The sequence below is a fragment of the Sorex araneus genome, chromosome 9, assembly GCF_027595985.1.
Source record: "Sorex araneus isolate mSorAra2 chromosome 9, mSorAra2.pri, whole genome shotgun sequence".
Classification (NCBI taxonomy): Eukaryota; Metazoa; Chordata; class Mammalia; order Eulipotyphla; family Soricidae; genus Sorex; species Sorex araneus.
In genome coordinates, this window is record NC_073310.1 from 35,082,177 (window position 1) to 35,099,224 (window position 17,048).

The 17,048-nt window shown below is 37.8% G+C and overlaps 1 protein-coding gene across 7 annotated transcripts in view; it reads right to left on the reverse strand.

Moving 5' to 3' along the window:
* SDCCAG8 (SHH signaling and ciliogenesis regulator SDCCAG8) overlaps positions 1-17,048 on the reverse strand; it is a 108,719-nt gene that overhangs the window by 17,947 nt on the left and 73,724 nt on the right. For all 7 annotated transcript variants that reach the window (XM_055147519.1, XM_055147515.1, XM_055147514.1 and 4 more), the window contains 4 exons: positions 14,264-14,406; positions 9,774-9,901; positions 7,521-7,629; positions 365-496 (listed from right to left, as the gene is read on the reverse strand). In XM_055147519.1, the coding sequence (XP_055003494.1) occupies positions 365-496; positions 7,521-7,629; positions 9,774-9,901; positions 14,264-14,406 (512 nt within the window). The remainder of the gene's footprint in view (positions 1-364; positions 497-7,520; positions 7,630-9,773; positions 9,902-14,263; positions 14,407-17,048) is intronic.

Consider the following 17,048-nt stretch of genomic DNA (forward strand, 5'->3'; position numbering starts at 1 on the left):
TAAGCCTTTCCTCTGAGCACCAAAGTAATCATGAGCTCTATTTTACAGCTCTCCCATTCTGCAGTTTTCTCCAGAGGGAATACTGTCAAGTTACACTCAGAAAGCCCAGGGCCCACACTCCCTGCAATAATCCACCTGGCTGTGAGGAACTGGTGAGCGGTGATGCTTCAGCTCATGGTGCTGAGGGAAGCGCAGGGACTTCCTGGACCAAGTAAAGCCAAAAAAAAAAAAAAATCAAAACCAGAGCAAGGCAAGCATTCCAACCACTTGAACTATCTCCCCAACCGCCCACCTACCCATTCTGCTTTTAGTCACACACATAAAACAGATAGCGCACAGCAGTGGACCACTGAACACTTAATACCTTTGTTTCATTTTCTCATGTAGTATTCCATGCTGGACACATTGTTTCTCCAGTTCATTATTCCTCCTCTGTAACTTTTCTAGTTTCTCACATATGTACTTTTTTTCTTGACTGAACTGAAAAATTTTTGATCTGGAGAGGAGGAAAACACAGAAATGATTCGTTACCAGAGCATATAAAATTTATATTTGTGTTGAAGCATCATAGTTTATAAGTATTAAAGTCATTGTTTCATAGTTTTTTATTTTTACTATTACTATCACGCTAGACCTCCACCAGCATTTTAAGATCCCTCCATCACTGTCCCATGTTTCCTCACTATCAGTTCTTCTGGTCCTGTCCAAAGGGTTTGTTTACATTGGAATTTATCTCATCCCTTTCTCTGATTCCTTATATTCCACATATGAGTGAGATTATCCAATATTTGTCTTTAACTTTCAGAACAATGTTTTTATTGTAAAACCTTAAAATTATTTTAAATTCCATATGTAAATATATAACTAAATAATTTTTAGGGTAGGGATTGAATTTGTCTTAATTTTTTTTTAAATTAGAAAACCATGGTTTACAAAGTGTTCATTATACAATCGTTTCAAGAAGGGCTTATTACAGTTCTCAATCCAGAGACTGGTCTACCTGGGAATCTTTAGCTGCTTAATTGTAGACCTGGGCTGTTTCTATGCCAGAGATATCAAGTGCAAGTGGCAGCTGATGGACCTTTAGGAAGAAAGGGAAATCTTCCCACCTCCATTCTAAGAAAGCAGAAGTCAAACTCAAGTCCTATGCATGGGAAGCATGTGCTTTACTACTTAGCCGTCACTGTCACACTGTCACTGTCATCCCATTGCTCATCAATTTGCTCAAGCGGGCACCAGTAACGTCTCCACTGTGAGATTTGTTGTTACTGTTTTTGGCATATTGAATATGCCACGGGTAGCTTGCCAGGCTCTGCTGTGCAGTCAAGATACTCTGGGTAGCTTGCCAGGCTCTCTGAGAGGGGCAGAGGAAATGAACCCAGTGGGCTGCATGCAAGGCAAATGCCCTACCCGCTGTGCTATCGCTCCAGTCCACTACTTAGCCGTATCCCAAATAAAATATATTTGTGCAAAATATTTTAGAAATTTCAAAACACAGATGAATATATGCGTTGTACAGTATCTAGTGGTAAACAAAGGAAGAACTTATTCTACATAATTAGATTAAAATGATAAGTATAAATAATTTGTATTTTGTGGTACGTGTTTTATATTTTTATTTATAGTATATTCTAATAGAAATTAAAATTTATCTCTAACCTCAACTCTTCTTCCTCAGAAACAATTTCTATTGGTTTTATTTATAAATCTTATGTATTTTTATATTTTATTTAAGCATTCATTTATAAATTAACAATTACATATTTATATGCATGCTTTTAAACATTTATAAAATGCCTATTATACTTAGTAATCACTATCATATGTAGCAATCCTCTTAGTGGTGAATTTTTCTTTGTTTGTCTTGTGTTTTGGGCCACACTCAGCTATGCTCAGGGCTTAAGATTATCTGGCTCTGTACTCAGGAATCATTCCTGTATGGCTCGGGGCCTTAAGGAATAATGCAATTTGACTGAACCAAGGCCTTATCTGCTGTGTTATCACTGGCTCCTTTCAAACCACTTTTAGAGACTATGATTTACTTAGCATATGTTTGCTAGGCACTTGTTAAAGGCCACCTACACTGCTATTAAAAAAAGCAACCACAGAGTCAGAGAGACAGCTCAACAGGCTGGAGGGAGCATATTCTTTTCGTGCTGAGATCCAGATGTGATCTCTAGTACTGTTTTCCCCTAGCACTGCCAGAAGCGACCCTAAGAACAGACCTGGGAAGAGCCTTTAGCAGCCAAAGGTTTTGCCCTCCCTTACTCCCCATAAGAAGGCCAGGTGTGGCCTCTGAATAAACAGCTTGGAGTAGCACATCTGTATGTAACTTAAACCTTTCTCTTCCCACTTGAAAACTTTCCCATGACTAATTTCTAGAGCAGAATTGTTCTTTTAGTGGTACTTGAGTAAAATCACATATTTCTAACCAGCATGATAATTTAAAATGGCAGTGTTTATCTGTCTGTTGATTCCCAAAGCAGCTAAACTGTGAGGAATGTAAATTTTAGGGCCAGATGCAATGGAGCTCTTGGGCTATTCAAGGCTCTAAACTCAGGAGACACTCTCAAAGTGCTCAGGAAACCATGCAATGCTGGGGATCAAATGCAGGTCTCCTTCATGAAAACAATACATCCAGTTTCTTAGGCAATTTCTCCACACCCCCCCTTTAATTAAAATTTACTTTTGTTTTTCTGGGACCACATATGTGCAGGGATTACTCCTGGCTCTGTGCTCAGGGATCACTCAGGGATCATATTGGGCAGGGCCCAGTATAAGTGGTGTGGTGTCAGTGACCAAACCTGAGTCAATTACATACAAGGTACCATCTTATCCACTGTACTATCTTTTGGCTCCCTCTTTTAATTTTTAAAAATGTCATTTATTATGAATTTATCTCTACATTTCTGAATGTTTATATTAATATTTCTTGTTCCATCAATTAAAGCGGGTAGGGCGTTTGCCTTGCACGCAGCCAACCAGAGTTTGATTCCTTGATTCCTCCATCTCTCTTGGAGAGCCTGGCAAGCTACCGAGAGTATCCTGCCTGCATGGCAGAGCCTGGCAAGCTCCCCAAGGCGTATTCAATATGCCAAAACCAGTAACAAGTCTCACAATGGAGACATTACTGGTGCCCGCCCGAGCAAATCGATGAATAACGGGACAACAGTGCTACAGTGCTTGTTGGGGAACAGTTTTCCCCAACAGTGCCTGGACACATTGTGCACTGGGTCCAAGCAGACGTGGGTCGAAGGATCACAGGTGCATGGAGAAACACCTTCCAGGAGCAGCTGATGTCTGTTCACTTTACTGCCAAACACATATGTGTTTTATAGAGGGGGTGGGGGTGGGGTAGGTCCAAAGTCTCACATGCCATTTAATGTCTACTTCTCAAAAAAAAATTTTTGTTCTTTCTTGCCTAACTTACAATGTAACTATTTTGAGATCAACTTTCTTCAGTATTAGAAGTTAGATACTGTACTGATGATAAAACCAAGTGTTTTAGAACTAGAAAAAAATCAACTTTAAAACTTCAGATATTTCACCTCTCCAGTTAGAAATAATACGTTATTTCTAACTGGAGAGGTTAGAAATAATGTATTATAAGGAGTATTGGTTTCCTTATAATCAAAAGGAGACGATAACTGTTGTCTTAAATGGCAAATAAATTATACATACTGAGCACATAACACACCTTTATCTTTTAGACATTCTAATTTTCCTAATTATATTCTTAAAGAATATAATTTGAACTGGACTGATAGCACAGCAGGTAGGGTGTTTGCCTTGCATGCTGCCGACCTGGGTTCGATTCCTCCATCCCTCTTGGAGAGCCCGATAAGCTACTGAGAGTATCACACCCGCACAACAGAGCCTGGCAAGCTCCATGTGGCATATTCAATATGCCAAAAACAGTAACAACAAGTCTCACAATGGAGATGTTACTGGTGCTCACTTGAGCAAATCGATGAACAATGGGGACAACAGTGCTACAGTACAGTGCTATTCTATTTTTTTTAATTTATTAATGAATCACCATGAGGTACAGTTACAGACTTACAAACTTTTGTGCTTGCATTTCAGTCATACAATGGTCGAGTACCCATCCCTCCACTAATACCCATTTTCCACCACCAATAGTCCCAGTATCCCTTCCACAACCCCCACCCCGTCCCCTTCACCCTACTTTGCCTCTGTGGAGGGCATTCCTTTTTGCTCTCTCTCTCTCTTTTTGGGTGTTGTGGTTTGCAGTAGAGGCATTAAGTGGCCATCATGTTTGGTCTATAGTCTACTTTCAGCCTGCATCTCCCATCCGAGTGGGTCCTTCTGCAGTGTTATTCTTTTCTTTTTTTTTTTTTTTTTGCTTTTTGGGTCACACCCGGTGATGCACAAGGGTTATTCCTGGCTCTGCACTCAGGAATTACTCCTGGCGGTGCTCAGGGGACCATATGGGGTGCTGGGATTCGAACCCCAGTTGGCCGCGTGCAAGGCAAACACCCTACCCGCTGTGCTATTGCTCCAGCCCCTGCAGTGCTATTCTTAAAGATAAGTAGACAATGAAATTATCATAAAGCACTCTTAATACAATAAACCATAGATCAGGTAATTTTGTCTTAAATTATATGATATGGTTTCTAATGACTTAATTTGATTTTTCCATATTTCATTTAATTAAAGCCTCCACCCCTCTCAGAGAGCCTAGCAAGCTACAGAGAGTATCTTGACCACACAGCAGAGCCTGGCAAGCTACCCATGGCATATTCGATATGCCAAAACAGTAACAACAAGTCGCACAAGGGAGACATTACTGGTGCCCACTCGAGCAAATCGATGAGCAACGGGATGACAGTGACATAATGATTTTATTAAAGCACCAAGAGTTACAAAGTTATTCAAGTTGGGATTTTGACACACAACATTTCATCACTAAGCCTGCCACCGATGTCAACTTGACTCTACCAGTGTTCCCAGATCTGTCTCCTGCCCCTCCTCTGCTTCTCAATCCCAGCCTGTGACCTTGACAGGCACTTCTTTCATTTGGTTATTAAAGTTTGGGACTGATGATTTCAGTGTTTTTGACTCTGGATATTTAGCTAAATCATTCCTTAACACTATCGATGTACCTGGATTCCCTTAACCAACCTTTCTCCCTGTTCCTTCTCATCTATACCTTCTCCCCTTTTCCTTCACTCCATTTCTTTCTCTTTCATCCCAATACTCGGGGGTCAGGGTGATCAAAGCAACCCCCGTTAAGCCATTGATTTTTCCTCATTCAGTTACTCTAAATATCATGTATAATACTGTGTTTGTACTTCTTATTCTGGCTGACTTCAGTAAATCTGATATCTTCCAGTTTCATACAGGTTGTAGCAAATTGCATGATTTTTTAATTCATTATTGCTGCATAGTATTGTATTATATTATATGTTATATATATTTATAAATATCACATGTTCATGATCCAAAAATCCATATATATGATGAATATATGTGATATATATACACAATATAATTAAATAACTCTATTATATACAAATTATATATAAATATAAATTATTGTCAGAAGATGGGCTGAGCCCCTGAGACAGTAACTTTGGGCTGAATTTAGGTCTGGGAATTGACTGTGGAAACACGGTCATTGAGCTCAAAGAACTCCTTGTGCTACCCAGACCTGGGAACAGCCCCAGTCTTGCTTTTCTAGGTTGACACTTCGATGCATTATGGTAGTTAACAACTTAACTAGTAAGTGATTGTTGATAAAGGAGTAAGTGGGAAATGTGATTTACTGTAATAGGATAATTGCCTCTATTAGTAGTAGGAAATTGTGGTTTTTTTTCCCGATCTTGGAAAGTATATAATCACTAATGATTTGGAAAAAAGATGCTTCAAACTTGACGTGTGCCTTTCTGATCGCACTGCATCATTCCAGGTCCTGCATCCTCTTGAGATGTGATAAATTATATATAAAATACTTATTTTGCTAAAATAAGTATTTTATATATAATTTAAAATAAGTATAAAATACTTATTTTGCTAAAATAAGTATTTTATATAATAAATAAGTATTTTATATAATATACATATATATATATTTGGGTTCATAATCTACTGATCTGTTGTTGTTAATCATCTAGGTTGATTCCAAATCTTAGCTATTGTACTGAGTGCAGCAATGAATATTGGTGCATGTATGTGCTTTTGAATGAATGTTTTCTGCCCTGGGAGTAGATTCCCAAAGGTGGAATTTCTGGGTTATATTTTAAGTTGGTTCAGTTTTAAGTTTACTGAGAACCCTCCTCCATATTGTTTTTCATAGGGTTTGAATAAGACAACACTCCCACGGGCAGTGGATAGGAGTTCCTTTCTCAACATATCCACACCAACACACATTGTTCCCAGTATTTTAAATATGTGCTATTTTTTTTTTTTTTTTGCTTTTTGGGTCACACCTGGCAATGCACAGGGGTTACTCCTGGCTCTGCACTCAGGAATTACCCCTGGCTGTGCTCACGGGATCATATGGGATGCTGGGATTTGAACCCGGGTCGGCCGCATGCAAGGCAAACGCCCTACCCACTGTGCTATCTCTCCAGCCCCGTAAATATGTGCTATTCCCACTAGTGTGAGATGGCATCTCATTGTTGTCTTGTTTTCTGATTTCCCTAATAATAAGTAATAGTGAGCACTTTTTCATGAACCCATTGGCATCTATTGGTTTTCCTCAGAGAAGTCCCTGTTCACTTTCTCATCTAATTTTTTGATGCAGGTATTTGCAATTTTTGTTGCTGACCTTTGTGAATATACATCTTGGATACCAACCCTTTTACTTACGTGTTGACAACCAATTTTTCTACAATTCAGCTACCCGTCTTCTAGTTTTAGTTGTGTTTCTTTTTAATATTCTCTTATTAATATTCTACTGAGCGGGTATCAGTAACAAGCAATTGATGAGCAACGGGATGACAGTGATACAGTGATTCTACTGAATTTGATTTGCTAATTATTGTCAAAGCAGAGGACTTATGTATTTTACACATTAGAATATAAAATAATGCATTTATTAATATGTTATTAAAATGATCAGACAAAATGTATTACGGGTCACAATTAATGGATTTATAAACTATTGTTGTGATAAACAAAATATTTTAGAGGAAGAAAAGGACAGTTTTTGTTCATTTATTTCAAAGTACTATCAACGTTCATTTATATAAACATACATGTTTAATCTATTTTCATTTAACCTAAAGACTGTTTGTTTGGTCTATATCCTTGTGGAAGAATTGTAATCCTGACCTCTCTGTCCTGACAATCAAATTTTAGTTTTAAACATTTAAAAATTAAAAGCATAGTACATGTGCATAATCATTAGCAATATTTTGACAACTAAGAAAAATTTATACAGATAAAATATTAAATATAATTTTTATGTTAGATTATAAAAAAATGGAAATGTCTATTTTTAAGGAAAAAATTACAGTATTCACATAGATATAAAAGTATTATATATAACCTACCTGTTTTTTTGATAAATTTGTTCTAATTTCTCAGCTAATGTACAGCACTCTTCCTTTAACTTTTTCAAAATTGTGTTCTGGGATATCATCAATGAAAATTGTTCATTTTCTAGAAAAAACAAGAACAGCATGTCAAATATAAGGTATTTGTTACAGCTTTGCACTGATATGCTGAGTGGCAAAAGCAGTAAGATGATTACACATTTTCAATTTAGCACTAGGATCACTTTCAATGCCCTAAGTGAAAGTACTACCCAATCTATCAAGACACTAAATCATTCAAGATGTTTATTTTCCCATCAATTATATATCAAAAACATTTTTTTTTCTTTTTGGGTCACACCCGGCACTGTGCAGGGGTTACTCCTAGCTCTGCATTCAGGAATTACTCCTAGCGGTGCTCAGAGGACCATATGAGATGCTGGGAATCAAACCCAGGTTGGCTGCGTGCAAGGCAAATGCCCTACATGCTGTGCTATCACTCCAGCCCCTATCAAAAACATTTTTGATCATACCACTCGGTGTAATGTTTTAATTAGTTGATAAATTATCAAAAGCCTCACTAAATGTAATAGATACTATAATTTTATTTTAACAATTTTATATACACCAGGTGTCAAAAATGATCACAACTCAGATAATTTTAAAGTCAAATAAGTAACTTTCCTTTAAATTATAATTTATATTTTAAAATATTTTTCATATTTAACATCATTGCACATACTTCTCTAATCATGAAGATGAAATATGTTTACCTTAAAATATTTTAATTTCATTGTCAACAATATGTGCTTTAATGAAGATTGATGGTCGAGGAAAATGAAGAGTGAGATACTTTGGTGCAAAAGAAAAAGGAACTGTTCTTAAGGTGGTTCTTAAGAAAATATTAAGCAACATTTTCCTGGAAGAGACAGGATCAATCAAACTTCTGTTTTAATAGTATAATCAGCTTGGGAGTATGTGATGTGGAATTATAATTACTAATACTGTCTTGATTTGACTAACGCTATCTGTGAAAATACAACTCAAAAGTGAATGAAACTACATAATGCTTTGACTGAACAGATCAAACTGCTTATTTTCTTTTTAAAAAAATTTTATTTTATTGAATCAGCATGAGATATGGTTACAAGCTTTCATGTTTGAGTTACAATCACACAATGATCAAACACCCATCCTTCCACCAGTGCACATTTCCCATCACAAATATCCCCAGTATACTCCCCCTTTCCCACCCTCCCACTGCCTCCATGGCAGACTATATTCCTCATACTCCCTCTCCACTTTTGGGCATTATAGTTTGCAATACAGATACTGAGAGGTTATCATGTTTGGTCCTTTGTCTACTTTCAGCACACATCTCCCATCCCGACTGATCCCTCCAACCATCATTTTCTTAGTGATCCCTTCTCTATTACAGCTGCCTTCTCCCAGCTGCCTTCTCCCCTCACCTCCGCTCATGAGGTAAACTGCCTATTTTCAAAGTGCATTTTACTTTCAAATTAAAGGTAAAGAGTTAACTGGCCAATTTAGACTGCAGAATGGTGTCAATGTGATGAAAGATATCCATTTTTAGTCAAGCTGCAAGCTGCAGTTAAACCCTTGTATTAGTGAATTTTAACAACAATGTGAGAATCTGAAGAGTTCAAAGGATTACTAGACTTATTTGGGGGAGTTGGTGAAATCATGCTTATGCTAAAAATGTTCGAATCTGCAAAGATTAAATAAAGGAACATATCAATTTGGAACTTGAATTACATCCAGCTGTGAGAATGAATTAAGAACTGGTGAATGGCTAAAGCGTTTCTCCAGTTTGGATGCTGAAGCTGACTCATTCATTAGGTTTTTAGAGTAGCTATAATGTGCGTAGTGTGGGAACTGTACAATGCTATACAAGAGACTCTAATGTAATGTAAGCTCTGTTTACACGTATGCCTGAAAACAGAAAAAAAAAAAAGACAGCCAATAGTCTTTCTACTTTGTTGTGCTCTCAGCTTCATGTTTTTGAAAATGGGTGAATAAATTCATATGAGAAATGGTGCAACAGATATGAGAGCAGCACTCTGAAATAAACAAACGAGTCAGTACTTTCCATTTTCTCTTTCATAATTTAATATGTGGAATCTCTGATGTAGTCAGCATCTCTCCCATTGGCCAGCCAAAGGTTACAGGTGTTCCTGATGTCATTTCACAGTAAGGGTGGGCATGGCTCGTGAGTGAGTGCCCAGGCTCTAATCTTTCCCTACCACCTACCAGTTTTGTCATGCTGGGCCTCCATTTGCTGTATCTTCTGTGTCAGCTCCTGCTCTCTTTGCTGGGCCTGAAGGGCTTGGGCCTTCGCTTCACTGCTGAACTTCTGCCTAATGCTATCTTTTTCCAGTCTACAGAGCAGAGAGGAAACAGACAGAAATTTAATTTACAGTCATGTCAGCCCAAATGTCAGTAATTTCCCCTCCAGGCAAACACTCACGCAGACTAAATTGTAAAGCCTAAAAAGAAAATCTTTTAGAGGGAAATTCCAAAGAGCTGACCTTCCATATATTGTGGAAATTCTCGCCATGAGACAGTGAAAAATTGAGCAATATACAACAAGTAGTGAGAGAACTCAGTTTTATTGGGTTGGCCGAATCAGTAGAGCTCATGCTCCAAAGACTGGGCCCCAAACAAAGGTCTGTTTGACAGAATATCCTACGAGGGACAGGGATTGCAAGAGAGCAATACTGCCCAAAATAACATACAGATTCAATCGGTCGCTATAAGGATACCCACAACAGATTTCACAGAAATAGATCAAACACTTCTGAAATTCATATGGGACAATAACACCCCTCCCCCCTCCCTCTTCGTCCCAAATAGTCAAAACAACCTTTGGGAAAAAGAAGATAGGAGGCATCACTTTCCCCAATTGCAAGCTGTACTATAAAGTGGTAGTAATTAAAACAACATGATGCTGGATTAAGGACAGACCTTCAGATCAATGAAACAGAATAGAAAATTCAGAGACAGACCCTCAGGTATATGGTCAGCTAATTTTTGATAATGGGACATAAAACCTAATATAGCAGTATTATAAAACATGGTAATTAAAACAATTTTTTTTTTTGCTTTTTAGGTCATACCTGGCGATGCACAGGGGTCACTCCTGGTTCTGCACTCAGGAATTACTCCTGGTGGTGCTCAGGGGACCATATGGGATGCAGGGAATCGAACCGAACCTGGGTCGGCCGCATGCAAAGCAAACGCCCTACCCGCTGTGCTATCGCTCCAGTCCCAAAAACAAAATTAAAAAAAAATTATGAGACTAAATGGCAACTTTTAATTTTACAAAATCATTTACTAATGTTCAACTATAGTAAATATGTCTAGTCTTTTTTACAGTACCAAATTAGATTTATTGAAGAAACTACTGTATAAATAGCAAATATCCATGGAAACTGGGACTGAAAATGTACACACCAGATTCTGAGATAGTTTCTGTACTGCAAAACTCAATGCCCAAAAAAGAGAGGAGAGGAGAGGAGAGGAGAGGAGAGGAGAGGAGAGGAGAGGAGAGGAGAGGAGAGGAGAGGAGAGGAGAGGAGAGGAGAGGAGAGGAGAGGAGAGGAGAGGAGGGAAGGGAGGAAGGGAGGGAGGGAGGGAGGGAGACAGATTGAGAGAGAGACAGAGAGACACAGAGAGAGAAACAGAGACAGAGAGAGAAACAGAGACAGAGACAGAGAGAGACAGAGAGAGAGAGAGGGAAAGAGAGAGTGCCTTTCATAACACAAGGCTGGGGAGTGGTTGGAACACTGGTGGTGGGAAATGTGCACAGGTGGAGGGATGGGTGTTGGAACACTGCATGACTGAAACCGCACCATACAAAGCTTTGTAACTGTGTGTCTCAAGGTGATTTAATTAAAAAATAATTCTGAGATAGTCCTTTTGTCATAGTCTCTAATTCCCCAAATGTGAAACAATTTCAACTTTATTTTTCTCTCTATGTACTCTTACCTACTCCCTGACCATGACTGTGATCTTTAAGGGAAAGCACCCACATATGACTGTAGTCATGAGCCTTTTCTTTACACTAGCACTGTACTGGCATTTCCACCAAAATTCCCAAACAAAATGATTATTGTCCTCTGCCACTCCTTTTATGATCACTAGCTGGATCAATAAATCACCTTGGTAAGACAGGTTAGAAACTGGAGTTCCCTTGAATTCTGACCTTATTAGTTCATCCTGGCCTCCTGTTACTTAAATGTCCTTTGAAGATACTTTCCTAAGTGGCAAACCACGACCTGAGACTTCATTCTGATTTCATCAGGGTGTTGGCCCTGCATGTGGCCAACCTGGGTTAGACTCCTCTGCCCCTCTTGGGGAGCCTGGCAAGCTACCGAGAGAATCTCACCTGCACGGCAGAGCCTGGCAAGCTACCTGTGGTGTACTCCATATGCCAAAAACAGTAACAAGAAGTCTCACAATGGAGACATTACTGGTGCCTGCTTGAGCAAATTGATGAACAACGGGACAGTGCTACAGTGCTACTTCACTTTTGTTTGACTTGAGGTTCCTCTCAATCATCTCTTGGGAAACCAATCTATTTTCACCGACATTATCTGTTAGTAACTGTTTTAAATAAACGCACTCTTAAACCTCTTAATGTTCATGCACTCTTGACTTCTTTCATGAATTAAACAGTTTCCTGAGTGGTTGGAAAACTCTTCCCTGTATATATTAGACAATGAATATTTAGGCTTTGAGAATAATATTCTGTCATGGTAGTTCCATATACAATACTTAGAGAATACACTTATAAAATAAAACAAACTGTTCCATAAAACATTATTTATAGATATATGCCTTTTACTTGTCACGAAGTATTTTTATTTGTATTTCCCCTCAAACACTTAAAAATACAAAAGACAGACCCTGGAGAGATGGCTCAGTGGATAGAGTGCACGATTTGTATACTGGAGTCCAAAGTTCAATTCTTAGCACCAGATTTCACAGTACCCCTGGAAATGACACCAACTCAGGTTTAGACCTAGAAAACCACTGGGAATGACCAAAAATGGGCCAGAAATGGGCCCAGAGATAGTACAAAGGTTAAGGCACTATCTCAGCACATGGATGACAGAGTTAAAATTCTTGACACCACATAAATTAGTGCAAGAAGATCCCTGAGAACGGAGCCAGTGGTAAGCACTCCGCCTACCATGTTTGTGACAAGGCTTGAGAGTTTTAATGGGATTATGGATTTGCCTGGGATCTCTGTCTGACAAAAGATTTGTGTCCTTAGTTTCCCCATTGTTCTTTGATTTTTCTGTAAGTTAACATTGGAGGTTTAAAACGACTCAGGCCAGCGAAGTGCATGTCTTTCAGGGTGGAAACTCGCAAGTGATCAGGCCAGTGAACATACAAACTCATCAGGCTGGTGAAAGTGCAAGTCAAACAGGCCAGTGAACCATATTCCCAGAATTTCACCGACCAGATGGACTTGCACATTCACTGGCCTGATGGATAAAGATGTTCACCGCCTGATGAACTTGTCATTCACTAGCTGATGGACCTGCCTGGTTGATGAGAGCCAGTGAAATTAAGCATTCACGAGATAAGAAATTCAACCAACTCAAAGAACAACTGAAACAAAGAATGACAAGATTACACACTAGATGAACTGAAACAACTAAATAAGGGCACAATGGCAAATCATAGTAGCAGATTGCACAGGTAGAGAACCATATAGCTGAGCTGGAAAACTTGGAAGAAATAAACAGATTTTTAAAAACATGTACTTTCCCAAAAAACTGAGTGGAGAAAAAGAAAGCCTGAACAGACTAATTACAAGCAAGGAAATTGAAACAGTAATCAAGAATCTTTCTAAAACCAGAAGTCCTGGTCGAGATGGGTTTACTGGTGAGTTTTATCAAAACTTCAGAGAACACTTACTGCCGTTGATACCTAAACTCTTCTAAAATATTGAGGAAACAGAGAAATCAATGATTCAATGTCATGAAGTGTTCTATGTTTTACTCAGTATAATTTTTGTGTTTTATTCAATATAATTTATATATTCAAGTCTAATTTAAAAATATTTGATCCACTTTTGCTGACTTGTTCATGGTGTTAGAAAAGGATTTGAGTTCATTTTTGTTTTTTCCATATGCCTGACCAATTTTCTCCTATACTGTTTGGAGAGGCTTTTCTTACTCTACTTCCCTCCCTTCCTCCCTTCCTCCCTTCCTCTCTCTTTCCCTCCTTCCCTTGCTCCCTCCCTCCCTCTGTTCCTTCTATGCACATTAAAGAAATAGTTATTATTCTGCAGTATTAAGCATTTTTTTCCTCACTACTTAATTTACTGGGATTTTTTCAGATACTACAAATCTGAAAATGATTCTTCCCATTTTTTTCTTTTGTTCTCTCTCCTTTCTTTTCTTTGCTTCTGTTGCTTGTAAAGGCAGTTGGCAAACTATATAGATAGTGAAAATATATGAAAAATATATGAAAAATATATAATTTTCCTTATGGAAAATACCTAAATTTCAATCACTGTAGCTGGGAAATTTCAGAATATATCAGTAAATCCTGTCATATTTATCATTCACCTATCTGCATGTTTTGCTCATTACATCTCTAGTATTCGTTAGATGCCTAAAAGCCATGCCTGAATTGAATGTCTAAGACTAACTCAAACAACTGTTTGGAAGCCTGTGGCAGAAATCAGTGGAATGATACTGGTCCATCACGGAGTTAGGGAGTACCTGGACAGGTGCAGTTGGTGCTCAGACTTGCTCAGCAATTCTGTCAGTTTCAGGCACTCCTCTCCGGCCAGTGCCACCTTCTGATGCTCCTCTTCCAAGTGTTGCTTGCTTTCACTCAGTTCTAATCTCAGTTTCTCTGTTTCCTTAGGTAAAGAGAAGAGGAGAAAACATCCTTGTAAAATGAATGACCTTCAAATTTAAATGGCCTCATTTAAATTTTTGTTATTATATATATAATATATATAATTTTTGTTATTTTATATATATATATAATATATATGCTTTCTGGGTCACACCCAGCGATGCTCAGGGGTTATTCCTGGCTTTGCATTCAGGAATTACTCCTGGCAGTGCTTGGGGGAACATATGGGATGCTGGGAATCGATCCCAGATTGGCCTCGTGCAAGGCAAATGCCCTACCCTGCTATCGCTCCAGCCCCTAAATTTTTGTTGTGATTTTTAATGTGAAGAAGATGATCAGACATTTTAGGTTACCTCTGATTTTATGACAAAGAAAATAAGGAAAGGCAAATTTCATATTAGTGACAATTTTCTGGAGTAAAGTAAAATATTTTTTATATGAAATGATAGTAGTCAAAACTTCCCCTTTTCCTCCCTCCCTCCCTCTGTCTCTCCATCTTTCTCTCTCTTCCAGTTTTTTTTCTCTCTTTCCTTCTTCATTTCTTTTCTTTCTTTGCCTAGTCAGTGGTATTTGGGTCTTACTCTTGGCTCTATGCTCGGGGACCACTCCTGGTGGGCCTCAATGGACCTTATGGTGTGAGGGATCAAACTCAGGACTATCACGCCGGTATCTAATCAGTACTTTCATTCAAAGGCTCAGCCTCTTAAAACTATTAACTTAAAAAGTCATGATTAAAATACAGTGGTTTGGTTTGTAACTAGAACCAGATACATATAGTTCCTTTTTATCAAGTATATGTCTTTATTTTGAAAGATATACTTAAAATTTAGGTCAATTTTACTAAAAGAAAAATTAAAGGAAAATAATGTAAGATAAATTTTAGAAAAGTTTGATGTACAAAGGAAGTTCACCAGGATGCTCAAAACTATTTGGAAAAATTAGAGCATGAGAATCTTTGGGCATTTAGAGTATGAGATCTGAGCTAAAATAATGTACTTCAAAGGCTCAAAAATTAATAAAAACAAACTTCTAAAACATTCAAAATGTTAGTGCCTATTTGGTCATGGGTTTCAGAATAATAATACTTGTATTTTACTGAAACTCAAATATTTCAAAAAATAAATACCTTATCTGGAAAATAGCTTAATTAAGCAAAGGAAAATAAGAGGTATTTAGACTATAAAAATAAGAAAAATGGGAAATTAAAAGATAGAGTGAGCTCAGTATTCAAGTGCATTTAAAAGTTTTCATGTTGTTTTCTGAATAATCTTCAATGAACGTATCAGGTAAAAAAGAATTAATTTGCTTTTAATATTTTCACACATATAGTTTATCCACCACGCAATCTTCAGATTGCCAAAAATATAATAAAACAACTATAATACATGTTCTAAAATATTGTTGATTAAAAAAAACTATGTAATAGTCGCTGCTGAGATGTGATCCCGGGGGCCACGCAGCTGCACGAGCATGACTCCAGAGGCCAGCTAAACTACTTTTGGTATCAGCAACTCCTTGCAGAATGTCTCCAGACTGAGAACTAAGCCACAGCCCCATGCCTGCCCAGGAGGGGAAAGGTATCTCTCTCTCTCTCTCTCTCTCTCTCTCTCTCTCTCTCTCTCGCCTTTTTCCTTGCCGGGGGTGAAGGGCGTGGTGACCGCCATATTATGAGGACCACTAGATGAGAGTTACAAACTTGCAATGATCCAATATCTGGAAGAAATTCCTCTGGACTCAGTTGCTAAAATACAGAAATCCAAAACCGCGCGGCCGCTATCCCGGCCACGCGACCTCATATCTCTTCACAACAGGTCTGACTCTAGTGGGGAAGTCCTAACAATAATAGTGAGGTTTTTGTTGAAATATTGAATGTAACCAAAGTAAAGAGAAAGTAAAATAAAATTTATCAGTTCAGGGGTGGGGAGAGCGGGATGGGAGGTATACTGGGTTTTTGGTGGTTTTTTTTTTTTTTTTGGTGGTGGAATATGGGCACTGGTGAAGGGATGGTTGTTTCAGCATTGTATAAATTTGTATAAATGAGATTTAAGCCTGAAAGCATTGTAATTTTCCACATGGTGATTCAATAAAATAAATAAATAAATAAAAACAAAAAACTATGTAATAGTGAGATTTTCATTCAGAGTGTTTTTAAACCTTTAAGATTCAAATAATAAATAAAACAGATATTTACAAAATATTTTAAATTAAATTTATACCATTACCTTTTCAGTATTATAACTGAAAATATATATATATATGTATATATACGTATACATATATATATTTTTGTATTTTGGGGTCACAACCAGCGATGCACAGTAATTCCTGGCTTGCACTCAGGAATTGCTCCTGGTGGTGCTCAGGGGACCATATGGGATGCTGGGAATCGAACCCGGTTGGCCATGTACCAGGCAAACGCCCTACCCGCTGTACTTATTGCTCCAGCCCCATAAAAATATTTTTTAAAGTAACAAAAAGTCTATTAAATTTTGTGTTATATCAATGTATAATAAAGATATAATTTAAAAGTGCATATTAAAATATGCATATATTAATAAAAGCAAAGAAAATCAGAATTGAAATAAATGTCAATTTTAAAGTTTAAAATAATCATTATTTTCCTTACAGAGGCAATATGAAAGA